We start from the raw sequence: 27,666 nt of genomic DNA on the forward strand, positions 1-27,666 counted from the left end.
CCTAAACGAGTGGATTCGGATAGACTTCAGTTTCGCTGGTGTTAGTCAGTTGTAGCTCTATGGTCAGAGCATGAACATAATGGTTTCGAACTCTGCTTCAAAATGATCGGAACCAACGAGATCAAAGTCTTAACCAAATACACCCATTTCAAAAACGCGATACGATCGCCACAGCATTTTTTCGCAGGTAATCTGCATCCTTAAAACTTTTTGTACTGAGGTATAGGAAATTTAATATTCATGCTTTTGTTGGCGCTTGGTATGATCTCATAACATAACTGCGCAGTTGCTGGCATTACACCGTGTGCCCTAAATGTGCAGTGCAATCATTAATGGACGCTTTCGTCTGGAGTTATTTTTGGGATAAATTGCCTCACTTTTCACAAGATTTTGTGTTTGGTTTGAATGATTTTTATTATTGCATATGTGCAAAAGGCATTTTGACATTTTACGAGATTTCATGATCACTCCCTGCGATGAAATAGTGCATTTTGTTCCCTATGAACTTAGCTTTCCAGCGGTAGTCAACATTTTGTTGGCCATTTTTAGCCAAATCCGTACCAAGTCTTTGAAAACTGATGTATGTGGATCGAGGGAGAGGAATAAAATCACACACTTTGTATGGATAATGGAACAGTGTATCAAAATTTATAAAGTTTATTCACGATGGCAAAAGTAGGTCTAATATCAGGGAGTCTTCTCTATTTCCTGGTCACAGCAATAATTTATATTTAATTGCAAGCAAAACACCACAAGTATTGCTAGGATAACTGTGGTTTACGGATATGTATTACGTCTGTGTATGAACAGCAGTCAGTATGTCGAGCGCCCTCTCGATCTGTCGCCCAAAGTAAAGTTACTAATTACGCAGTGACAATGAGCGGGTGGACAAACGTGGAGTGACGGGGGGAGGGCATCATAAATCAGAGACAATAAAATCTAAAATGCAGCTTAAAGAAAAAAATTAACATCAGATAAGATATGTGTAGGCTCTACGTGTTGGAAGGCAGGCCAGAACACAGTGCAACCACACTATTGTGTAGGCCTAGCTACAACCTAGATAGTGTGCTTGACAAGATTACGATTTTATACACCCAGTGACCGAATAGACCCAATTAAAGCATGCCAATGTATCAATCAGTCCAGGCCAACGAGGGCCATTCTTTTGTGTTTGACACAGTCCAGGAGAGAACAGTGATCTTTTAGGAAAATTTTCATTATTCTTCCCTCACATCTCCCCTGAAAAAGGCCTCTGGAAAACTGAGTTCTGGACCTGCCCTTGGATATATTATCTTGAAAAGTACCAAAGCATTCTAGTTTACGAACTAAAAGAACAGAATATTTGCATTTCCGTGTTCCTGTGTAGAGCTGTTTCCACGTAACTCACGACATCACTGTGGTGTTTGACGTGCATGAGCTGACAACATTTGGGTTTGCGGTTCAGAACCACCATTTTAGAACATAGTGCTTGCGTCATGGGATTTCCCCCTATGAAGGTTAAGTTTACTTAACGGGTCACTGCATCACAAAGTAAAATGTTTTATTGTTTGATGTGAACAGGTATTGAGCGATGGAGGTTCGGAAGCTGATCAGGGTCCAATGTGATCCACTATAGGTCTAGGGGTTGGTTGCAATCAGATCACCGCCATATTTGCTGTCACACGGCTGGACGGAAAGACAAAGATTTGATTCATAGAGTTGGAAATGAATGTTGTTTGGCTTCGAGTGGGCCAATACATACATTGTGACGCATGATTATCAGCCGCACGATAGTTTTATTGCGTTTAGATCAATGAACGGAGTAGTCAAACCCGTGGTTAAGCGGAAGTCCTTTTTCAAGCCAAAGGAGTACAAACCGCCGGAACGGGTGCCTCACACTCAAGCCAAGATGGACTGGTCGCCACCGCCCGAAGCCTGGACCCCTCAGAGGTACTTCGGCATGCAGAATCAGCACAGGGAACCGCCCCCAGAGCCCACCGGCCCTCACTGCCCCAAGCCGCCGGAGGACTTCCCCGCCAAGCTCAGCCTCAAGCTGGAGGCAGAGGACAGGGACACGGACCTGGCCCGCATCTGCAGCGACGCCCTGCACGAGCTGCCGCAGCTGGCCAAAGTTGGCGAGAAGTTCTCGGTGGAGGGCAGCGACCTGAAGTTGGACAAGGGGGAGTCGCTCCTCTTGCTCTTCATCGCCGAGCTTCCTCGTGTCCACGCGGTGGATACATCCAACGGTAGCGAAGTATGGCTACCCGTGCATGCCGAGCAGCTCTACGAAAGACTTCCTATAGGTAAAGTTTCACGCTCAATCTAAATTAAGGGCCATCCATTTTTAGCATCAATTTCAGGGGAGCATACGGAGCATCTCTCCCCCTGAACCTTAGCACAGGTCTAGATTATCCAACAGGCACAAGGTAATGTGCCAAGGTCTTGTAAGAAAAAAAATAGGACTATACAGAAAAATTACCACGGCGGAAATACACAGCTTCCGATAACACACAGAGTTCTTAACATTTCTCTTTGAATTTGAGATTTTGGGAAAGCTAAATTTAAACTACGTCTAGTGTACAGCTTAGTAAAACGTAAAATGCGAGGTTGCACCGCTTTGCATAATGAAATGGTGGTAACTATTTAGGGCGGAGTGGTGACTACGGGGCACGCCCTGATCTGGACCCCCTTCTGTCTTCCTAGACTCGTGTAAGCTGATAAAAGGAAGAGTATTTCTATGCGGGACGCTTCCATCTTTTAAAATATTTTTTTAATGTGTATAAGCGTTGAGTATAACCTTCTCCTTCAGCGCAGGACTTGTGCGCTCGTGAAAATGGGGAATAAAAGTAGGTGACATGCAGCACCGACTATTTCCTCGATTATATAATGTGAGAAGTCAAGTCCATCATTCTTTCAAATGAAACCAGTGGCGTAAGTTTGTGCCAGAAGTTGGGGGTGATGGGGGATTGGGAATTGTGGGGGATTATTTGCCCCCGATTGGAAAAGTTGGGGGGGCTGAATCTTAAGGCAAAACGACGTTATTTATTGCTTTTTGGTAGTCCCTTTTGAGTGTTATTGAACGTCCGAAACATTCTTCAAAATCCGACTAAGTTAATTTTTTTCTCACATTGAAGAAGTTGAGCTGGGGGTGGTTCAGTGGCCCATACCCCTTGTCGAAAAGAAGGGGGGGTGTATATACTCTCACCATCCAAATGGAAAAAAACAGTAAGTATACTGTTTCTGGATCGCCTCTGAGCGAGAACTGCAGGCAATGTGCAGACCCTTTTAACCTTCAAGAGCGCGTTGCAAAAATCTACTTTGTTCGGGGCTTTCTTTTGTTTCTTGATTTACCTGTGGTCTAAAAATGGCACTGGTTTTCAATGTAGTCATATGAATGAAGGTTACAGGTTGTACGTAAAATTCAAGATCCTAACATTTGAATTTATAAGAACGCTCGATTCCATCCCCAATGTGAAGGCGTGTGCATTCTGAGGAAAAACTCATTGTAGAATAATTGTGTTTGGTAAATTCAGAAGGGAAAAGTAGATACAAAATCGTTTATTCAACAGATGTCAGCAATGATAGTGTGAAGGTAATAGGTATGTTCTAACAAAGGAAGTATACACGAAAACGACCGGTAAAAAATAAAACGATGTTGAACCGGGCGTTGCAACACTGGCTTACTCACGGAAGTGAAATTTGTTCCCTTTTCTGTTTTTTCCCCTTTCATGTTCCTGCTTATATGCCAGCTGTCACATGACACTGACCAAACAAACTACAGCTTTCATGGACAATGATGAAATCGAAAAAGGCAATCAGACCAATCGAGCTCTATCTAATAGCAGGGATATCGCTAGTCAAAAAATAGATAAATCACAGTATCAGATCATTTTGTTCCACTTTAATATGGACGTTTATTATCAACCTTGTTAAATAGAAGCAGAATTTTTCGCACCATATCTAACAGTCGGGGGCAAATTCCAGCCAAAAGATCTTGGCTGTCCTGTAGGTGATTTTGTTTAAAACTTGACATTCGTGTAAAACATTTTTTATAAGTAGGCCTACATCTGTGAAAATGCAATTTGTCGTTAATATGGTCATAGCCTCGCACGTCGTCGGCCTGCGTACCTCGAGCACGTCAGAGGAAAAGTTAAAAGTTATTGGCTAAAAAGACCTGCCTCGGAGAACAGCATGTCCGATTTTCATACAATTGATGACCAAATTATCATTAAGCATTGTTGGAGTAATTCTTGAAGGCTTGGCACGAAAACAAATGTATAGAGACAATATCGCTGGCAATGTCAGGGAGGTTTTTTAGGGTTACAAAGGTCACAGTTGTCTTTCATGAAAAGTTAGAAGAGAAGCCAATTCGGGGGAAAAAGCAGTGCAACAATTTGCGTGATTGGACCACGTAAAAGTGATCGAAGTTCACTCTAAAGTGTGCCACTCCTCAATTCTAGTTGACTCTGTACTTTTTAAAATCAACATGTCCTTCATAAAAAGGTCAATTACTTTGAATTCGTAAAATGACAACACCTGATTTTGTGGGTGTCACAGCCAGGCGTCTGGTATGTTACAGTACATTGAGATTTAGAAAATATTGTGAACAGTCACAACAGAACTCTGGGGAGCTGACATCGTCAAGAAAATCAAATCCCTGGATTTTGGCACGTTACAATTTCTGCCTGGGAAAAAACACTCACAAATGGAAAATTCCAGCTTGTCTCGTCTACTTTTGAGTTTCAACAATTACCAACCCTTTTGGTCATGCATGGTCGGAAGAAAAAAGACGTTAACTATTGGTATAGGATTTATCGAAGCACCAATCTCGCGGTGGTTACGGGGTGAAGTTGACATGCGTCTAGTTGGGTGGAACTGTATGTCACAGTAGCTATTATGGCAACTCTACACGGAAATAAAATTTGGAAAAATAAAATCATCTCATGACAGTGTGATGGAGGGCAGAGCGAATTACAACGTACAGTTTTGTTATAACGTTCACATGGGCTTTTGGCATTTTTCAATTTACGGTGTTCGATCTATGCGGACTCACGTAAACTTCAATTAAATTTGAAGATCAATTTTCATTCATGTTCCTACCTCGTTTGCACACTGTTTTACTTTCCTCATTTTGTACGATCTGAATATATAACGATTACCAAGATGCATTCAGTCCAGCTGCCTGTTTTCTTTTTCAAAGGACTTTATTTTGGAGAAAATGCTTCTGAATTGAATGGAAATGAATAAACGAAAAGCCTCAGCTTTGTATCTAAAGGTGTAATTTCCACGAGAAGTTGAACTTTGAAAATTGAGTAATTTTTTTTCAACTTTGAATAATCAAAAAGGAATAGCAATGAACACACATACATAAATACACATATACAACATAACACAAAAAAGTGTTTCAAATTTAGCAAAATGAAATTCATTTGAAATTTTATATGAGTATATTATTTCTCAAGTTAACGATTTCAAAATGCAGCAGGCAGTTTCTACTCTTGTTCCATGTCAATGAACGACATTGGGTTATTCATCTATACCGTAATTAGGCAACTACTCAAGCATGAATCTATATAGGTAAAGATTATTCTGAGGACGAAGTTGCTTCCGACTCCATTCATCTTTGAATTTACGATCTAGAAAATTAGTGGTTCTTTTAATTCCAATTTTTTGTGACCTTGTCACATCTGACATATGATTTTTCAGATTCTTTTTCAGTTCAGATCTAGAACACATTCTCTAATTTCCAAGAGTGGTGAATTTATGCAAATTACCAGCCAAACAAACAGAAATAGTTCGAAGTCAGTTTCAATTACACAGGTCAGGGGTAACCGGAACACAAAAAGTGCATGTCACACCTGGACCCTGAATTTAGGGAATGGCGCACCTGAGAGTTTAAAGTAAACAAAATGTGCCTGGCACACATGTAGTTCATGTCACTACATTTAAGGTCCTAACTGAGGATGATCCTTTGTAACAACCGTGCAAATTAATTGCGCTCTTTTAAAATGAAATTATTATTATTATTTAACAATATTTCTGCTTAGATCCTCGCTTGGATGACAAGCTGTACACAGGAGTCACAGCTCTGATGAACAGCAAACCGCTACCATCTGTCGTGCGGGTACTGGAAGGATATGGGTCTGACGATTACTCGGAGTGCGTGGACCAAGAAGACATCATACAGATCAGCCACATCGAGGAGAAAGACAGGAGACATGGCAAAGAGAGGGTGGGTGGAATGCAACCAAGCACAGGTCCAGAAGGCCAGATTTTTTGGGGGGGAGGGGGCAAAATTGGGAAATTCCTGTATATACATGTGCTCCGTTTTTAAGAGCCTGAGGGCCATGGCCCTCATTGGGCCTCCGGATCCGCCCTTCAGTGGGATAGGGGATGATGAAGTGTTGGCTGAATTCTTGTAGAAAGAAGCTGCACGGATGCTGGCGAATAGAGCCTGGGATTTTAGGGACATGTGGACAAGGGCACTGGTGGGAAAGAGGCCAAAGAGAATTTTGGATGGGGAACTGGGACAGACACTGCAGGATACTAGTGAGAGAAAGGTTGTGGCTGGGGAGGGGGAGGTTATAGCTGGATTCCAGTGGAGACTAGAGACTAGGGCACAAGGGACGACAGCTGGTATGGGATTACCAGGGTTATCACAGAAATCTCAGAATCAAATTCCAAATTCTGTAGCTTTTCCAGACTAAAATATGACAATTTCCACGACATTTAAGACCATTTTGCAGAGAAAAGTTGTTTGTTGAAACTGAAAGAAATATAGCCATTAATGCAGACTGACAAGGATAAAACCTATAAATTTATCATTATTTTGTTATCACATCAAAAGTAGCCATCTTAATTTCTATGACTTTTTTGTTTGAAAACAGGATTCCTGGACATCTTATTCCACTCCCCCCAGTTTACCATTACCTTTCCATGACTTTCCAGCTCAACTCTGGGAAATTCTCATGACCATGGAGGCCCTGATTATCAGCCTGCATTAGGGCCGCAAGGTGACCCAGAATACTGATTCTCGTTAGGCTGAGTGGTGGTAGGAACTGGACAGGAGTTAGGGAGCAAGACAAGGGATGTATTGCTGTTAAAGTGCGCGTGGGAGGAAAGTTAGAAGTGACCATAATGACAGTGTTAAACTCTTTGGCTCACACCCATGATTTGCGAATTTTGCCCAAAGGTTCTGATCGCCAAGAATCAAATCGGACACCGCCTGGCTCTTCACAAAGACATGGACTGTGCTCACTTCACCACTATGATGTCAGCACTTTTCCTGCACATGTCCGAGCTGATTGAGCTTGAATTCCCTCAGGTATAAAAAAACAGTAAACAACAACCAAAATGCAATTTAAAAGGATTACTTCATTATCTGCTTTTGCCAATCCATTTTAATTGATAGCTGGAATGAATCGTGTCTTTTTTAAAGAGAGTGCGAGTTGTCGAGGAAACCAATTTTGAGAAGCGCAAGCCGAAGGAAGAAAAGGTATTCAAGTTGTTATCTTTCAAGAAGGATCTGCAGGTGATAGCAACTCGAGCCAAGAAGCCCGGCCTTCTCTCCATCCCACTTTCCGTACCCCTGGCCCTGTCCATCATTTCTTTCAAGGTATTTCTGTTTGTTTCCACTTTCTAAAAATTCTCATTTTGCTTTCATTATATTTTTTTCTAACCTCAAAATTTGGGGGAAAGTGTAAATGAGAAATTATGCAAATGACCAAAATTGGTTGTTCCATTCAAAAGTAGTTGTAGTAACTTTAGCTCCTGAGTGCCACAATGGCATTAATTGGCTCCCTGTGATTTGGATTCATCTAGGACAAGTCTGTCCATTCCTGTCTGCCTCCCTTGTTTCCCAACATCAATCTCACGTGGGGTGTCATGGAGTTTGGCAGGCTCCAACTTCCCAAGAGCCTCAGCGAAATTTGCCAGCCCTTACCCGAGCCTCTCCGTGGCTGGCTGGAGAGTTTTGAAGGTATAGTGCAGCTGCAGGTTGGACACTGCAAGTAGTTGTTGAGCTGAAGTATATTTTTGGCCAACTTTTGAAAAGGCCATTTGTTGATGAGGGGCCTAAAAATTTCAAAACTTTTCATATAACTTTTCATGGCCTTTCTAAGTGGCTCCATTTAGGGGCTTTTCACATGCTTTTGGAAGGACCTCAAATTATTTTCAAAAAAGATGTTTTGTCTTGCTCTTTTTTGTGCTATGGAATTGCCCCTGTTAACACCAGGCCCTTCCCCCGGAACCAGTGATTGCAACTACTCTTAGTTTCATAGTTCCACAAAAGCCTAACCTACTCTAAAACAGTCACACAATAGTCACCTCCTGCTCCAAACCAAGAAGCAGCAATAGTGAATAGTGGCTTGCTTCACAGTACAAAAGTTACTTTTCCTCTTTGATACCTACTTGTCATGCCTTTGGAGTTTAGAGAACCTTGAATGAAAACATTGGGGGATCTCACATAAGCTTTCTGTTTTTTTGCTCTGGTTGCTTGAAGGAAAAGAGCGTGTCTGCAAAGTGGCCAAAGTCTCCAAGGAAGACTTGGTGAGAGATCTGAAGGAGTTGACCAACTACAACAAGGATCTCACCAGCAGGATCTCCTTCCTGGACCAGGTGGACCGTCCGATCATTCCGACTCGGGACAAGCCAGTGGCACCGCCCAGACCCCAAAAGCCACAAACACTCAAGCTTCCTCCAAAACCTCCGACGCTGGTTCCAAAGCCACATCCAAAACCGCGCAGCACACCTGCCTCAGAGGCTGAAGCAAAAGAAATTCCTAAATATGAGCCGCGGGGAAAAAGCCGCAAGGACTCTGATGATTATGAGATCCCCGCTGTTAGCATGGGAGGGTAAGTGATGGCAGCAAAACTATCTGGTCAGGTGAAGCCATCGTCAGTAGTTAATCATTTCAATTTGAAGTGTTGTCTATTTTCGGATGATATGGTATTCATAAATACCTGAGTTTCTCAATGCAACACGACTGTGTATTGACATTTGATAATGCCCATTGTATAAAAACACGCCAGCACCTGGCCCTTACAAGACAGCTTGATCCATTCCTATTGGTCAAGAAACTGTGCGCACTGTGACACTCAGAACTTGCCATACCCGCACCAATGCCAAAGAAGGAGATTCTTCTGGGCTGCTGGCACAAGGAACATACCACAAATAGACGGGGGTATCGGGAAATGAAAGTAACATTCTTGAACAAAATCCCTGGAAATTTATCATATATTGACTTCTTTCGACTCTCTGACTAAAACGGTATTGATGAATGGGAATAAATGTGCTTGGGTTGGTCTTAAACTAACAAAGGAAGACTGACAATGCCCTCACATGCAGTTCCGTTCATTCTCCCAAGCTGGTATTAAATGCATATTTAAGACCGCAAAGCACATATTAATGCCCTTATTCGAATGCCCTACAAACCGCCTGACGGTATATGTACATATATTGTATTATAAAGATCACATATTAAACATGTTGAAGAGGAGCCCAACCCAAATTACCATAGCATTAATCATCTAAAGTTAAGAAGTATGCCATTCACAGAGACACACAAACAGCAACAATTGGAAGGATGCTTAAAACTAAGTAGCAACCTGTACATGTACATCTAAGAACCTCTGACAGAAATGTTGCACTTTGAGCACGTGGGCGTGGTCACAAGTTTTCCACTGTTTTCTCCACGTGCAATGCATTGACATGACAAGAAAATTATTACACTGAACGACTTTTTGAGGAGTTCGAAACCTTTTGTTTCTGTAGCGAGGAGGAAGACGACGATGACTATGAAGTTGTACCCGATACGACAGGCACTACAAAGGCAGGCACAGACACAGCCTGTCAAGAGCTGAAGATCATACTGCAACAAAAGGAAAAGGTGACCCTTTGACCAAATTCCTTTGAAGGAAGAACATTTCCCCGTTCACGTACCACATGTGAAACTTTGAAGTTCACCAGAGAACGCATGAAATGACATCCTATGACGACTGCTGCAATTGCTGATCATCAGACAGCTTCTTGAGCAAAGAAATATTGCTACTTCATCAAACTTGTTTAGACTCGGATCACAACTTGCTTTCAGCAGGAGAAGCCATGCCAACCAAACTAAGCAAGGCTTTTTCAATTGAGAATCCTAATATGGTTCGACGCATTTGTGTTCACAAGGTTATTGTCTTAAATTTATATTGCAGACAATTACCAAGCTGCGGGATGAAAATGAACGCTTGAAGGAGAAGTGCAAGGTTTGTATTGAAAGAAATTATGTCAGAAACCGGCATGGACCTTAAAGTTCTGAAAGAAACACGAGGACAAGTCTAAAACATTTGTAAAGTGCTTTTCAGTTTGCAATAAAAGAAATATAAATATAAGAAAATCAGCTTATCAGAGGAGAACTCACATGCCTAATGCAGAAACTAAGTCCGGGTTATCTAGTCTATAGTTGAAGACATTGGCAAATACAAATCTCTAGACAAGTACAAACAGGTAGACTTTCTGAGGAAACTCCAGAATTCCTCCAAATTTCAGTAGGGAGGCTATTTATCAACCAAGGTCTTTTGCACTTTTGTTTGGTGTTATGTCTTACTTCCAGGCCTTAGAGGAAGAGAGAGAACGAATTCAACAGTCTAACTACAGAAACATTGATGAGATCAACCGACTTCAGGTCCAGATCGACCGTCTGTTATCCAAAGATGATGATGAAATTTATGACACCATTTCACCCACGGAGCGCCCGCTTCCAAACCTGCCCATCAGCCCAGGAGCGGCTATCTACAACAGCCCCGGAGATCTTATGGTTGAGACAAAGTTAATGTCCCGCACTGACGTAGAGGGTGTGGCTGACATATTGAGGCAGCTGAACTTAGGGCAGTACGTTGAGAAGTTCAAACAGGAAGAGGTGCAAGGGGAATTGCTAGTTGAACTCGAGGAGGATATCTTGACGGAGGACTTGGGCATGACACGGTTACATGCACGCAAGTTGCTTATGTACATAAAAAAGAACGTGAAATAGGCCATTGACGCGATGCATCTCAAACAGGTAATTGTGGGGTATTTAAATCTTTGGAATTGCCAGTTTGTTTGTTAATTAGAAAAAAATGGAGGTAATCATTGTGATCAGTAAGATTAGCAATTGAGTCTAGCAAAGCACTTGCCATTTGGGGCTTAAAAAAAGGAAAAGAAACAACTGATCTTGTCTTTAATACAAGATATAAGTGGACTCGAAATACTACAAGTTGTAAGTACATCAGTTGCTTGAACCCTTCAATCATAAGTGAGAAACAAAAGGAGAGTGAGAAGCTGGCATTACTCAACACTCAGTTTGCATAATTCATATTTTTCAGTTTCTTACTGAATCTATTATTAAGAACACAAAAGTAGTAAAAACACAAAAACCCCCAAAACCCAAGCAAACAGATAAAATGGCAGAGCATGGACTTGAAACATTAACCTATAATATATAAATGCAATATTATATGTTGAATTACATATTTTGTGATCTAAATAATAAATCTGCAATGATCTACTTGGAAAATGTACCTCGCTATTTCCTTGTCCCAACAAATTCAACAGAAAATGGCCAAGCATAAAAAGGAAATGTTGTGGAGCACAATGTACTTTACTATTTCCTTGTTATGAAAGAGCCATGTTTTGCACTTTATACAGAGCCATTTCCTTGACAAAAGTGGGATTACATTATATTTTGGGTGGTTCCTTGTAAATTATTGTTAAATTTCTTTTGTTACTACAAAAAGCTACATTTATAATGATTTTTTTCCCATGAGGCATGTATTTTGTGTGATAAAATACCTGTTAGGATTTGCATGTGAGAGGTTGGGTTCAAAGGTGTGGGAAGATTTTGCTGATATAGGAAATGAAAATCACTTGAAACTCCAGAGCCTAGAAGGACTGAAAATTTATTCACCAAGAAAACTTTGCTTCCATGTAAGACTAAGCTTGCCGTTTTAATGGTAAAATCTGTCGGCATTAATCTCTTCAAAATGACAAAGAAATCAGTCCAGTTTTGCTTTACAGGAGGTAGGACAATTCTGCTGTTCTTAATTGTCATTCTTTTGTGTATATGACTGTGAACTTCAAGTGGGAAGGTCAATGCTAGATTATGCTACGGACGAATGTGAGAGGGGAGAAAATTTTTGTCATCAGATTTGCGACAGAATTCATTAGATTTTCACCAGTGTTCTAATGGTGCTAACTTATACAAATTCGTAGCATTCATGGTTGATCTGACATCAAAATTTTGCTTTAATGTTCTCTTTTCGGCAAAGAATGAACCACCCTTAAGGCATGCTTGTCGACAACTTTTGTTTTGATTGAGGTAAAACAGTTTCAAATCTCTTGCTTTGTTTTACAGAAGTAACTACTGAAAGAACAGTCTATGCCTTTAGCAAATTTTTCATTTTTTTCATCATCCTTAGAACAGAAGGCCATTCATTGTTTGCTTCAAGTTGACAAATTTATAAGGAAGAAATGAGAAGAAAAATCAGCCATGCCTGTACATGACATTGGTTGCCATAGTAAGCTGTAAATATCCAAAAAACATAATATTGATTCAACATGTCACACTAGAATTGTATACAATTTAGAAAATGAATTCACCTGTGTAGTGTAAGTACATTTTTTGGGAAATATTCATCACTTATAAAACACATTCCATGGACTTTCTTTAACAGACTGAAAACTGAAGTGAATAGGCCTATCATGCATGTTTGACAAGAGCTAAAGTGAGGGTGTATTTTTTACATAGCAATGGCATGGTAGTGGGTTTGCATAGCCTGCGCAAGCATAGGATCATTGAAATATGTAGCGAAGTGACTCATCTTTGATGAATGCTCATTTGAATGTAGTTTTTGCATGGGTATCTGGTGCCCAGTTTAAAAAGTCATTTCAGCCCGGCCTCTCTATTCTTCACCCATGAGAAGAAAGTACATGTACATGTAAAGTGATTAGTCAGGCACGCCGTGTAGCCTACGTATTATACTGCACTGTATTAAAGTGGTATTGTGACACTCAATGGGCTCTTGTGTACATGCTTAACAGTTGTTTTTGACAATGTAAAACTCAGATCTGAAGTGAAACTTCTAAATTTAACGCTTTGTGTACATTCTGAAAATGAAACTTTCAGTTACTTCCATTGGCCTCAACGCTTGTGTAAATATTTACCTATCGCAGCTGACAACCTTTCTTTGATGTAACGTAATTTTGCTGGTGTTACAATTCTGTAGATACTTTGTACACACTTTTTTTGTAATGCTGTACTGTTGGTTTTAGTTAATTCCAGTGTTGTAGTTGGCCTACCTGTACCAGACCCTACAAGACAAACATAGGAGGTCCAACAGTCTGAATTCAAGTCACAAGCTATCTTAAATGAACGGCATGAAAATGATTTCTGTCTTTGTTCAGCTTGGTCTTTGTGACTGCCTCATGACTGGTCTTGTGTCTGGCTGAAGTCGGTATAGCACTGATTGGAGGAAAAAAGACTAAATCTGTGTAAAAAACAAAAGAAATAAAACAAAATGAAAATGAGCAAAAGAATTGCTGATATGGTCTAGTGACGTCATCAACCCGTCCTTTATCGAGAATAAAGAAAACCTTTAAATAATACTGTAATTGTCATTTGAAGCAAAAGGGAATTCTTTCATGAGTAAATCCTTTATTGTCAGTTGATACTAAGTGATACAGATAACAAGATTATGATGGCATCAGAACTGTAGTTTGTTTTAAAATCCTTTTGAGTGCAAATACCTAGAATATCTTGAAAGTTGATTAGTTATTGTAAATTAATGTGGCTATTATGGAAGGCTTTCTATTCTAGATAAAAACTCTCCGGTTTTTGCTTTTTCATATTTTCTGTACATTTTGAGAAAAATGTGAAATACACTTGCAGGAAAGAAACGCGCTGTACAAATCGCCATGGATAAAAGAAATGCAAGCTTAAATCAAAAGTGAATTGCACCCAAATCAATTTTTAAGCAATGTTCTATTTACATGTACATTGCAGAGGGCACAAAAGTTTCTGTGTTCGAAGTTATGCACAGTTTACCATGCAGTCATTTGCGTCATGTATTTTAATCTAGCCTGTTATATGTCACCCAAACTGAACCACAATTCCACACCAGCACTGTCCTGCAAAAAAAGCGTTTGAGAGTGCGTTGGGAATGTTCACTGAATACTGACACAATACTGGAGATTTCATGGTATTTATTGACATCACACACCTTGTATTGATTTCTAGTATACGGTCGGTAATAACGAGGACTGTGACAATGACCATTGCACCTTGTTAACTATAAAATACTCTCAAAACAGGATCACATCTTCACCTGAAAAAACGACCATACAGGGAAGAACACTGTGTGTTATTGATTGTTTTCGTTTTCGATCTTCCTTGTTTTCAATCTTCCCTGTCAAATGCCAAAATCTGTAGTTGCCTTTGTAATGAAGCATGCATGCAGCAGGGATGAGGTTCTAAAAATAGCCGGAAAAAGGCATTAAGAAGCTGAACTATGAAAATCTCCTATACTTTTGTACACAGCCAGTGAGGAAAGCAAAGCTGAAATCCGAAACAAAAAAAGCGGAAATCAGCTAAAAAGCTGAGAAATCTCATCCCTGAGGCAGTGCAACTAATCCTCTCAAAATTAACAGTGGCCACCCTAAATCTGCAAATAATCGGTAGTTGGGCCAAATGTCATCACAGACTTGCTTGGAAGAAGTCACTTGCTGCACTTTTGTGCGTGACAAAATTCAGAATTAGGAAACAATCAGAGGAATAGCTCGCATGAAGGTTATTTTAGTAGCCTGTTTCTGCCATTTTGTGCAAGTCTTTTCAGTGCTTAGAGAATTTTGGTACTCGACAACTCTACAGAGTGATTAAAAACAAAGTACCCCAAACATTTACCAAAAATGGTCTGGCTTGTGGGCTGACACTGGGGACAATGCAAGGCTTTTCTGTCTGCAGTACTTCAAAGACAATGAATATCCATTGAGTAATACTGATGTGAGTTCTTAAAGGGCAGAAACTTTTGAATGATCGTGGTATTCTATTTCATGAATTACGTGTAGAACTGCATGTGATCTCAAGCAATGTCACGAAATGTCCAACATTTTCCACAATGATTTGATTGATTTTTTTGATTGATTTCAATCTTCTAGTGATATTTAGCCATGGTACTAACTGCTCCAAAATATTTGCCGTGTTCACATGATGGATTCAGAGATGCCGCAATTATTTTGAGCTGGGCTTTATACTTAAAACTGATCCTTGTTGCGTCTCAATGTTGGATTGTAAAACTTTGGAGTAAAGATTAATGCTTGTTCATTACACAGGTACGTGAAATGTGCTAGGCTTTATGCCTACAGTTCCACTGAAACTTTGACTGTTGACATTGTAAATTTGTTTCACATCCACTCTTCTATCAAGTAAGGACCGGCCTTCTCGGGGCTTAAATGCAACCGAGGCAAAATATTAGTTTCAAAGCCTAACGAGTAATGACAGACCAGCGCTGCTTGTGGAAAGTCTATAACATGCACGTGTAGCTTATTTAAAGATGATGGTGACGACCGCAATAAACCACACGAGCTTGCAGCATCAGTCTCCAGTGCAGTGTCTACTCTGTACCTGTTGTCGGTCTCAAACAAAATGCCCTCAACAAATCGACCAGTAAAGTCACTCCAGTAAGTCTCATGCCCACACGGTCATATTAAACAGCAACGGGACACAAGGCATGGTTTTATCTCCCTTTGTGCCTTTACTAAAACATGAATAATTAAATAAAATTAAAATGAAAAAATTAAATAATTTAAATCAGAGGGCTGTTTTGAACCAAAGGATAACCACCAAAGACTCAAAGAATCTTTTGTTCTCGTTGTAGATCAATCCTCTGTGGTAAAGCGGATGGGTAGGCTGGGATTTTTTTCCCAACTCCATCAGAAGCAAGTAAGCAAAATGTAGAATTTTCTTAGGAGGGAATTTCAGTGGTTTGGGCAAACATAAAAATTTGCCTTTACATAGTGAAGTGCACGTGCTTTACAAATGGCCAGCTTATAAGTTCAGGCTTCTTTGTGATTAATAACACCTGGTGAGTAAATAAAATCATTCTTTATGAAAAGAAAACATGAAGGATGTTTACTGAGTAACATACATTGCAACTGCGCTGAAGGTGAAAAGAGCACTTGAAGTGACTTCATGTCTTAGTAACATTTTAACAACGATATTCTTTCACTTCAATGTCATTTAAAGACTAAGGGGTCTCTAAACAATGGTCATTCTGTATACTATTTAGAAAGTGAAGGGAAACTCTTATTAATGTGACATGACAACATCTACGTGGGCAAGCTACGTGTAGTATTGGTATGCAGGGTGTATGCCATTAACTCTCATAAACTAACACATTATGGGTTCTGAATTAAAAGGCCTTTCTGCCCCGAGCTGAAGTGCACCCCCAATCGGCGAAAAGAAAGACTGGTGGTTAAAAGCGGGTTCTTGCAGCATTCTGCGTGTACGCAAAGATCATACATGCTGGAGTAAATTAGTTATGCGTACTCGGCATCAAACGTGCATATACATGCGCGCCTCATGGCGCGCCTATGTGGTGAATAAAAAAAACCACTCTTTTGTTTCGATTGGAGCCGATTAAAAACATGATGCAAGGCTTTGTTTACCCGTGCACTGGCCTTTTACAGGTTGAATGATTGTGTCCGACCTCAATGCCCTGGGAAAGTACACCTGTTAAGAAAGCCTGGCATCATTATGTTATCAGTCCACGAACTGATTAACAACTACAATATTCAAACTTGATTTTGACCCTCGATGGGGATTCTGAGCAATAATCAAGTTCGTCCTTTGCTAAAATTATACCAACAAATCTTTCTGATGTTGGAGGTCATATTTTAAACACTAACAAAACTCAAGATTACAGCTAAAAAAAAGGACGAATACTGATCCAACCCTCCCAGATCCTTGCAAAAACTAACTGATGGATGTTGAAGGTTTTTGGAGTTAGAAAGGTACAGCCCAACAATAGTATTTCTTGATGGTTAAAAATCTGAGTGGACAGCTGTGAAATCATGGATTGTATAGGTAGCTTTAGGTTTCAAGCCTTACAAACTTCGGCTGACATACAATGTCCAGAATTACATTAGCCGTGACCATGAGCGGCAACATTTGTGTATTTATGCCCTGAGCATTGAGTCATGTGCATACTGAGGCACAAAGAATTCGTGTCAATTCAAGTTTACAAATATAAAAACTGTCCAGAAGCATGGCTAAAAACCCTCAGGAATTATCAGAATGAATTCATATAGATCGCATAATGTACTAATCCAAGTTATTTACAAATGTGACAGAAAAATCCGGATTGAACTCTGAACAAGACCCTGTCGGGCAAGTCTTGGGGATGTATTTCGTGCAACCACTTTTCTGTCCTAACAATTCAAACATGAAATAAATTAACTCCTAATAACATCAACCATTAAGGTCCATTCGCAGCGACTCAACTGTTGCCAAGAGTCATTACTTACCACCACAACAGGTGCACATTTACAGACTGGGCGTTGCCCAGTTGAGGAACTTCATTGCTATTTCATAACCGAGGAAGCAGGCCTGCAAGTGGGCAAACCAAGAAACAAGAATACTAATGGATGACAATCGAAGTGTCCATCTGCTAAAAACAGACTTGGGAATCCTTGACTGTTATTCCTCAAAACCCTTCGACTTTTCCTATGTCCTTTATTTCTGATTCTTTGTCCTTGTCAATGTCTTGGTCCTTAAGGGTCTTGGTCCCTGTCTTTGTTTCTGTCACTGTGCATGTTTTTGGGCGTTTATCTTCGTCTAGCACCATGTTTTCATCCCTGTCCTTTTCTCTTTCTCTGTCCTTGCTTATGCCTTTGACATTTATTGTCTTTGCCTTTTCAATGACAACTGCCTGAATCTTGCCAACCATTTTTGACAAAACTTACCGCATTCGCCGGAAATGCCCTAATCATGACTGGCGTGATACCCTTGAACAGTGCAGGGAATCCCTCATTCTTGATTAGCCTTGGGAATACGTCACGGACGCCTCGGGGATACGTTCCTTCGGGGGCTGGCATGTGAATAACCAAAAACTAATGATTAATACAAATCATCCTTTCACATGATTAATGCACTGAATAGGCCCACATACTGATAGTGTCGTTGCACTTGTAAATGATGCTTTCCTATTTGGCTTTGAATCTGCCCTCCCAAATACGGGCGATTCACAATAGTGCGCCTCCAAGAGTTTGCAACGTGTTGGCCAATCCCAACACGCGACATCTGTCGACCCTTCCCAAACGTGCATTGGGTTGACAGATTTCGCGCATTGTGACTGGCCAACGCGATGTAAACTCTTGGAGGCGTATTATTGTGAATCGCCCGTATTGGCCTTGATCCGTGTAAACATGCAAACAATAAAACTGTGCCGTCATTAGTGAATGGGCCTGTTATCCAAGTCCTGAAAACTTGACCTAGTCAGTGCAGCTCCCAAGTCTGAACAGACACACACACACACACACACAAATGAAAACATAAGAGCAATCTCTGCCTTCATCGCTCTCTAACAGAAAGAGATGAGGCCGACAATATGCCCCTTTGAGACCACTCGGCCATAGCAACCAGCCAGTTTGGTATGTCAGAAGGGCAAGATCATTTGAGAACACAACATGCATGACAGGCTGCATATGGCTGTGCTGAGACGGCAGACCTCCTGAGTTTAACCCTGTCATCCACTGCTGGACCTTCTATCACTTCAATGCTTTGGCATCCTCCAGAGCTAGGTGGCATCCCATCAAAGTTTCGGCCAAAATGTCAAACTGTTTTAAGGTCCTTGACATTTTAATTAAATGTGTCTTGCTGGCAAAGCAACCAGAACGGATGAATTTTGTGCACCATTCCGTTACTAATTTTCATGCAGATGTGCAAAAAAGTGGTGTAAATTGGAGGAGGGGGAGGGGGCTGGAAAGGAGGAAGGGGGATATAACCCACTCCTTCCCCCCTTTTGGCTTAAGGGGGATGGAAAGGAGGAGGGGGGATATAACCCACTCCTTCCCCCCTTTTGGCTCAAGGGGGATGGAAAGGAGGATGGGGATATAACCCACTCCTTCCCCCCTTTTGGCTCAAGGGGGATGGAAAGGAGGAGGGGGGATATAACCCACTCCTTCCCCCCTTTTGGCTCAAGGGGGATGGAAAGGAGGATGGGGATATAACCCACTCCTTCCCCCCTTTTGGCTCAAGGGGGATGGAAAGGAGGAAGGGGGATATAACCCACTCCTTCCCCCTTTTGGCACAAGGGGGATGGAAAGGAGGATGGGGATATAACCCACTCCTTCCCCCCTTTTGGCTCAAGGGGGATGGAAAGGAGGATGGGGATATAACCCACTCCTTCCCCCTTTTTGGCTCAAGGGGGATGGAAAGGAGGATGGGGATATAACCCACTCCTTCCCCCCTTTTGGCTCAAGGGGGATGGAAAGGAGGAAGGGGGATATAACCCACTCCTTCCCCCTTTTGGCTCAAGGGGGATGGAAAGGAGGATGGGGATATAACCCACTCCTTCCCCCCTTTTGGCTCAAGGGGGATGGAAAGGAGGAGGGGGGATATAACCCACTCCTTCCCCCCTTTTGGCTCAAGGGGGATGGAAAGGAGGATGGGGATATAACCCACTCCTTCCCCCTTTTTGGCTCAAGGGGGATGGAAAGGAGGATGGGGATATAACCCACTCCTTCCCCCCTTTTGGCTCAAGGGGGATGGAAAGGAGGAAGGGGGATATAACCCACTCCTTCCCCCTTTTGGCTCAAGGGGGATGGAAAGGAGGATGGGGATATAACCCACTCCTTCCCCCCTTTTGGCTCAAGGGGGATGGAAAGGAGGAGGGGGGATATAACCCACTCCTTCCCCCCTTTTGGCTCAAGGGGGATGGAAAGGAGGAAGGGGGATATAACCCACTCCTTCCCCCCTTTTGGCTCAAGGGGGATGGAAAGGAGGAAGGGGGATATAACCCACTCCTTCCCCCCTTTTGGCTCAAGGGGGATGGAAAGGAGGAGGGGGATATAACCCACTCCTTCCCCCCTTTTGGCTCAAGGGGGATGGAAAGGAGGATGGGGATATAACCCACTCCTTCCCCCCTTTTGGCTCAAGGGGGATGGAAAGGAGGAGGGGGATATAACCCACTCCTTCCCCCCTTATGGCTCAAGGGGGATGGAAAGGAGGAAGGGGGATATAACCCACTCCTTCCCCCCTTTTGGCTCAAGGGGGATGGAAAGGAGGAAGGGGGATATAACCCACTCCTTCCCCCCTTTTGGCTCAAGGGGGATGGAAAGGAGGAAGGGGGATATAACCCACTCCTTCCCCCCTTTGGGCTCAAGGGGGATGGAAAGGAGGAAGGGGGATATAACCCACTCCTTCCCCCCTTTGGGCTCAAGGGGGATGGAAAGGAGGAAGGGGGATATAACCCACTCCTTCCCCCTTTTGGCACAAGGGGGATGGAAAGGAGGATGGGGATATAACCCACTCCTTCCCCCCTTTTGGCTCAAGGGGGATGGAAAGGAGGAAGGGGGATATAACCCACTACTTCCCCCCTTTTGGCTCAAGGGGGATGGACAGGAGGAAGGGGGATATAACCCACTCCTTCCCCCCTTTTGGCTCAAGGGGGATGGAAAGGAGGAGGGGGATATAACCCACTCCTTCCCCCCTTTTGGCTCAAGGGGGATGGAAAGGAGGAGGGGGATATAACCCACTCCTTCCCCCCTTTGGGCTCAAGGGGGATGGACAGGAGGAAGGGGGATATAACCCACTCCTTCCCCCTTTTGGCTCAAGGGGGATGGAAAGGAGGAAGGGGGATATAACCCACTCCTCCCCCCTTTTGGCTCAAGGGGGATGGACAGGAGGAAGGGGGATATAACCCACTCCTTCCCCCCTTTTGGCTCAAGGGGGATGGAAAGGAGGAGGGGGGATATAACCCACTCCTTCCCCCCTTTTGGCTCAAGGGGGATGGACAGGAGGAAGGGGGATATAACCCACTCCTTCCCCCCTTTTGGCTCACGGGGGATGGACAATTGATCATTACCCTCCCTCCCACTTTCTCTGGTGGTTACACACAAAAGCTGCTGATTTTGAGCTCATTTTAGAACCCTAAAACGGCCAAAATGTATCGAATGTATTACACAGTACTGAAAACAGAACAAAAACTGTTTACGGTCCATTGTTATCCTAAGAAACATTTGAATAAATTGAGGGAATTGCATCTTCGCAACAGCTAGTACATAACTCTAACTACCTGTCTGTAATCTGGACTTGAGAGTGTCTGGTGCAATGGCAACTACCCAATTAAGAACTCCAGCTGTGCCACCAGCCAAAAGGACACGTAAAGGGCTCAGGTCCCCTGGACTGAAATATAACAGATTAAGTCACTTCACAAAAATTTTTCCAAAAACATTTGACATAATACTCAGTCTTGCCATTCATTTCATAATTAAAACGAGCCTCTGAGCCCGTGTTCATTGTGCAGTGTCATTTCTTCCTTTGTCACTGATGACCTTTGGAGCAACTATGTAGTTACCAAACTTCCTTAGGATGAGAATGTGATGAGTTTGCAATTTCTACAAGTGTCTAGATTCAGAAACAAATGTTTGTTTTATTTCACAACAAAATAATGCTGCTAGAAATCCTTGAAATTTTGCTGACTTGCAGCCCTCTCAATGCATAGTTCTAAATTCTTCTGATTTTGAAGGATATTTAAAAATTGATGAAGGCAGAGCCTAGCCACTCGCCTCTGGAAAGCTTAAGTATATACATGTACAAAGAATCTCCTATTGGTCTCTTCCACAGAGAAGATTTGTGGAAATTTAAAAAGGTTTCTTGTAAAAAAGCAAAAGAATTAAGAATCTGAAATAATTACATGAAATTACAAAAAACGTTGATATAGCAAAATGCCTACAGTCATAGTTCTCGTGAAATTTAGAGCACCCAAAAGGTGGAGGGCCTAGTAATATATTTATCTTTGGAACAATGCAAAAGCATAGTAATAGTACATGCAAAAGGCCAACTTTGTGATTTGAAAAAGCCACAAATATTGCTACTTATGACGTACTTTTGACCCACTGGCGTAAGCGATACTTTCAGCCATTCATACACCATGAAATACATGCCACTAGCAGGAACGTCTGCAAAGAAATCAAGAAGGGATTAGGAAAGCTGGGGAAAGAGATGTGATGATTCCAGATATTCCGTGCAGCAGTTACTAGGGTTATTGCAAAGAAGTAACATAACTAAATGAACTGCAGGACTTTTGATGGGGGATGAAATTAAATCCTTTAATAAGAACTGTGCAGAGAGCAAAAGAAGAAGTGATAATAGGCAATCTGGTCCTATTTCTTAATCTGGAATTCTCTTTTATTTAATAGGTGACTTAATACAGTTCGATATGCATGTCTGACTTAAATTTCCAGATGTTTATAGAAACTAAATAGGATGGTGAAACTGATTTATTTTCACCCTGATTTAACAGCTAAAAATGAGAAGGCTATAAAATTGAATGGAAAACAGAAGGGCAGCAGGTGGTACAGAGATTACAGCACACTAACCAGTTGCTGCTGCAATAATTCATGTACAATTCTCAAACGGAAAAGGCCTAATGACAACGGCTAGAGAAATATCATATTTTTATTAAAAAAACCAAAAATTTGATTCACACATGTACAGTAAGGGAAGAGCTCCCTTTAATTTGCCAGACAAACAATGGTGCCATGACTTGGGAGATTTAATGCCAGGAATCACTCAGGACGACAAGATTTTCCTTCTCAAGCAAATACGTGTGTTATTTTTTCCAATGTAACAATGTGTACTTCTGTTTTACCTTGGTATGGAGATTTTCAGCATACTACCAAGTGATGTTTTAATCAAAGACAGCTTGGGCTCTGAGTACTGAAAAAACTAAATGCAAAAGTCAACTCATTTCTGGGAAAACTTTCTTGCGCCAGATCTATTCACTGACCAATTATAAACAGGTGTCTCTGGGTTGCAGTGCAGAGTTTGGCTTTTGCAGATGCAGCAAAATTACAATAAGCTTTGAGATCACACGTCCAATACATCAATTCACTGATACCTCCCGAGAGAATCTGCCAACTATTGGCTTACCTCTAAGGAGCGTGGCAGCTGTTCCTTTGTACAATCCCCTGAAGAGACCTGACTCCCTGTAGATCTGTTTGGCACAGTCTAGGGGCCCTGCAAACTTGGCCTTTTCGGCCGACGCAGCTTGAATCTGAGAGCAAAGTTGTAGTCCAGTATTAAAGCCCATAATAGAACTTTCTTCTGTTTACAAACAGTGACCACCACTGTTTTTTTTCACTTGGGATTTCAGTACACTTTTCAAATTGTTCTCTTGCTTTTGTGCTGATGGCCAGGCACACATGTAATTTTTTTGCCCACTTGTAGGCAATGAAAGAAAGGTGTGTCCATGGGGGTGAGTGACCTGTTCCTACAAGTTACCTACAATGAATGTGATGCAAGAACATTGGGGCATCCAGTTAGCCCGGCTGTAGTAGCTAACTCAACTTCTCTTGCCCAAGTCAATCTGGGTGAGCTACTCAAACATGCCCGATAATTAGAGTCCAAATGATAATGGACGGACTTGGAACAGTCTACCCACCTCCAATGGTATGTGTACTTCTATGTCATTGTTTATGTACATTAACCCTAACCCTCCTGAATCCTTCACCTGTTGGAGGATTGAGGAGGGTTAGGGTTAAAATACAGAGCGGCGGCATGCATCAACCAAGGCAAGAGCTTATGCCCACCAGCGTTGCAGGTCCCTAGGATTCCAGTTGATTTTGACAGCTTCCATGTCAAATTACTCAAGTCAGGGCGTCACAGGGACACAAAAATGCCACACTTTTGGACCCCCACTTCATGAAATGTCCAAACTGCAATTGCTAAAACTATTCCTCTGTCCTCTTCATCAACGGGCTGAGCTTTTTCTTTCTCACCTGCAGAAGACATTTGATGCGCTCGCCTGGGGCCATGATAGCTGTAGTGAATACCCCAGCAAGCATTCCTGCCTTGAAAAGCTGATCATATCTATTAGGAAGGAAGAAAAAGCTTGTCAATGTCATTTTAAATAGCCAAACAAATCAAGGCAGAGTTGACAACTCCACACATGCTAAGAATGACAAATTGCACGCCTTGTTCACAGACAAAATGAGAGCTCAGTTATGCACCAATGGGGTCTATAAATTTCTGCATCAGTTTGATCAATTAGACCAAATGTCACATGACTTCATCAGAAACGTTGTGCAAGTTAGGTGGATGATTGTGGTTGATGAACAGTTTGATTCGTTGTTCATGGGTCAGCCGTTTGAACGTAGGGAATGTACAACCGGTTATCGCTGGTTAACCGGTAAGTAACATGGCAGTGTCCATGCACGTTCTTCTAGGGTTAATGTTTTGATAATCGGGCTGAATTCTTTTCCACTTCAAAAGGAACATTAATTTATGGAAAAATATTAATGTTAATTTTGCAAACCTTCCCCTTACCTACGGCTTTGTAAGTTATCTCGCTATTTTTGCAGCTGTTCAAAAATAAAAAGCTCAAGAGTTTTCCGTTTGTCCATGTAAAACCGTGACGAGGTGGTGTGTGATCCTGTTCCGAGAACAGTGTTCTTGAATCACCCTCCTGCCGTTTGAGCGCGAGAAAAAAATGCTCGAGACACCGGTACAAGCTGCACAGCCATTCAAACTCATGGCGTTAAAGATTCTGGTACCAGTCTACAACTTAAATAGCACCTTAAACAAATCGCTCCTCATCCTTTTTGTCTTTTAGTTATAAACTGACCAAATCTCTCCATAATGCTGGCCTGGTAGTTTTAAATTTAAAATAGGTTTCTGCAGGGAGTAACAGTAACATAAACATGTGGTCTTCCAGAGCCTAAGGTCCTCATTTTTTTTCTTACTCTAGACAAGTATGGCTAATCATAACAGCCACATCCATGAACTCGGTTCCCTGGACAAGTTGTTTTGTGAACCCAAAAGACGACAAGACGGAGCCCAACTCAGCATGACTGCTTTTGAAGAGCTACATTTAGTGTGACGCAACAAGAGGTTGCACTTATTAAGAACTGCAAATGAAACCGAGGTAATGATTCCTTGCACCTGCACACACCCACCTATAATTGCCATCTGCTCCTGGAGTCTGAAGCTTCTTACCGATACTGAAGCCAAGGAAACACACTGCATACATGGGAGTCACTCCCAAGATGGGTGCAAACATCCCCTTGTAAAGACCACGAAATCCCTACCGAAGAGATAATCACATCGAGTACTTCACAAACTGCATAAACGTGAGGGAGTTTAGTTTTGGGTGATCGCAATTCTGGAGGGCTTTCAGTTTTTGTTTAACTCTGATTAGACCTATAAAAAATTTAATAAATCCATTCAAAGAGTTTGGGAGATGTTAAAGTACACTTTAAAAAGTTGAAAACCATATGAAAACAGTTTTAGGCCAGTTGACCTAGAGTGGTACAAAGGCCAACAAAAGTAAATCAGCTCATGGCACATGTACGTTGTACGTTTACACTGCACAAGCAAACTAATTCGCTGGACTGTAACATCCTGTAAAACTTTTAGTTCCTTTTTAGGGCCGAGTCAATTCGAACAATTCACTTTCCGAATATTCGACCTGCGATTTGATCGAATATCCGAATATTCAGCCCTACCGACCTGCAGATTGTTAATGAACAAACCATACAAAAAATCAGTGGCAATAACACACACAAAATAATTTTGTATATTATGATCAATATGTAAGCTTCTCCCATCTAGGAGTATCTCCAACCACGATTTAGCAAGATGTAAGAGATGAACAAGACTTCTGCCCTGTTGAAAATGTCCATTCCTTTCAAATTGTTTAATGACTAGTTTACTTTTTGAATCGTTGTAAGATTTCTGACGCTTATCATTTGAATCTGCTTGAAACAAGCCTCCACAGTGCAATTTTTCTCATTTAAAAAAGCAAATTTTTCCTTCCTTTTCTTCTCTTCATGAATTTTGCATTTGAATATTCGAAAAATAGTATTCGAATATTAGACAATCGATCAAATCTTTGGTTATTCGGATATTCGGCGCAGCCCTATTCTTTTTCTGACAGTTACATGTACATGTATATCTGGACATATTTCCATTTTCAGGTAACAGATTTAGTTCCTATTGTTCCAAAAACATTTGTACATTTGCCTGTTATGTTTTTAAAATCTGTACCAGGGAAAAAATTGTCCAGAGTGGCACTTGCACAGCTGGAATAAACAATTGTTGTCATTAATGGAAGAGCATGAAAGCAAAGGACATCAGCCTTATCACCAACAACATGTGGGTGATTTTGCACAATGGTGCATGTAGAAAGGCATTGTGGGAAGGAAAAAAAGACAAGTTTAATCCTTTTTCCATCCCACAGTGCCTTTCTAACATTGTGCAAAATTAGCCATGCAGCATTAGTGATAACTTCTCCAATACAAACCTCTTTTGTGACGGTTTTTTTGGCACAGTCCCATGTTCCTGCATAAATTGGGGCAGCCCCTGGGGCTGGGGTGGGTTGGGTCTGAAGCCTGACCTTAAATTAGAAACATAAAAGAAACTTCATTAAACCTTTAGCACGGTATCCTATTTTACATCACGTTTTAATAAAATACAAGATTTCAGTACTAACATTAGGCCTGGCTCTTAAGAAAATGTCCACAACTTTTCCAAGTTTTGAAGTTTTTACTTTTTTAGGCCCTAGTTAGATTAACGGTTGGTAGGCCTAGGCTACATGTACATGTATGCTCGTCGCTCACTTCCATGACTTTTGCTCCATAGGGTAGGCCTTAAGCTATGTACATGTAAGCTTAGGGCCTACATTCATCATCAAACATCAGCAAAAAATGGGCATGGCATGCATGTTTTCTAGGCCAAATTACTATTTGCGATAATCCTCCAGGTCCATGCCGGGAAACTTGAAGACACAGAAATAAGCGGGAGATGACCAATGCAATGAAGACGAAAAACAGAGCGAATACTGCCAGACCGCTTGATTGACAATGATTGATCATGATATTAATGATTGACACTGAAATTAATGGCTAAATGTTGAGCATTTAGGCCCTAGCGGTTAGTAACGTGTTTTTACTTTGATTGTATCGAGTGGATGGCCGGCTGCAACGAGACACACTCCTCCAAAGCCGCCGGCTATGAAGTTCTTCACCGGACTTATTTCTGCAGACATCCTAATACTACGTGTAGGTTGAAGTTGAATTTAATCTGAATGAAAATTTTAAGTCAGAACTCCGAGTAATTTTCGCAGCATCATTCACCCAGTCACCTCGCACCGGTCGCATGCGGTGTGGCCTTTCGACCTGTCCCTGGGGCTGTGACTTTTACACTACATTGTACTCGTACCCATTGCCTTATCTGGTAACTACTAATATGTTTTCAGAAGAAACCGTAAGGCATTCTGGGTACTATTCCGAACTCGCCGCGTACGGCGGCACCATCACTGAAAAAGTCTATCCAATGAGACTCTAGAAAAAAATGGAGAACACCAAGGCTCTAATTCAGCTGTGGCTAGACTGGCTTCCAGTCAGACTTTTTGAGGAAGCGACGGCTGTGGCATGCATGCACTAGCTGAA

The 27,666-nt window shown here is 41.7% G+C and overlaps 2 protein-coding genes across 6 annotated transcripts; one reads left to right on the forward strand and one right to left on the reverse strand.

Annotated features, from left to right (window-relative positions):
- The first annotated feature begins 1,540 nt into the window (after positions 1-1,540).
- On the forward strand, positions 1,541-15,592 carry LOC110987163 (uncharacterized). The gene is made up of 9 exons (XM_022249644.2): positions 1,541-2,282; positions 6,027-6,211; positions 7,172-7,303; positions 7,418-7,594; positions 7,801-7,957; positions 8,480-8,831; positions 9,751-9,865; positions 10,179-10,229; positions 10,577-15,592. Exons 1-9 carry the CDS (start codon positions 1,709-1,711, stop codon positions 10,994-10,996), a joined length of 2,163 nt encoding a protein of 720 aa, XP_022105336.2. The 5' UTR covers positions 1,541-1,708; the 3' UTR covers positions 10,997-15,592.
- LOC110987164 (mitochondrial carnitine/acylcarnitine carrier protein-like) lies at positions 11,885-27,488 on the reverse strand. 5 transcript variants are annotated; one of them, XM_087136337.1, is made up of 10 exons: positions 26,959-27,105; positions 26,520-26,612; positions 25,174-25,301; positions 23,998-24,088; positions 23,150-23,273; positions 22,104-22,176; positions 21,291-21,400; positions 17,959-18,083; positions 17,521-17,602; positions 11,885-13,487 (listed from the first exon to the last, which is right to left on the reverse strand). In XM_087136337.1, the coding sequence occupies exons 1-9, from the start codon at positions 27,088-27,090 to the stop codon at positions 17,540-17,542; spliced, it is 939 nt and encodes a 312-aa protein (XP_086992463.1). In that variant the 5' UTR covers positions 27,091-27,105; the 3' UTR covers positions 11,885-13,487; positions 17,521-17,539. The 5 variants fall into 5 exon arrangements, with proteins under 5 accessions (XP_086992463.1, XP_086992462.1, XP_086992461.1 ...); XM_087136336.1 differs by having other exon boundaries at positions 11,885-14,127; XM_087136335.1 differs by lacking the exon at positions 11,885-13,487 and adding an exon at positions 15,727-16,726.
- Positions 27,489-27,666: the final 178 nt, after the last annotated feature.

The sequence above is a fragment of the Acanthaster planci genome, linkage group LG04 (assembly GCF_054643075.1).
Source record: "Acanthaster planci isolate LZ-2023a linkage group LG04, COTS_SCS, whole genome shotgun sequence".
In the NCBI taxonomy this organism is placed as follows: Eukaryota; Metazoa; Echinodermata; class Asteroidea; order Valvatida; family Acanthasteridae; genus Acanthaster; species Acanthaster planci.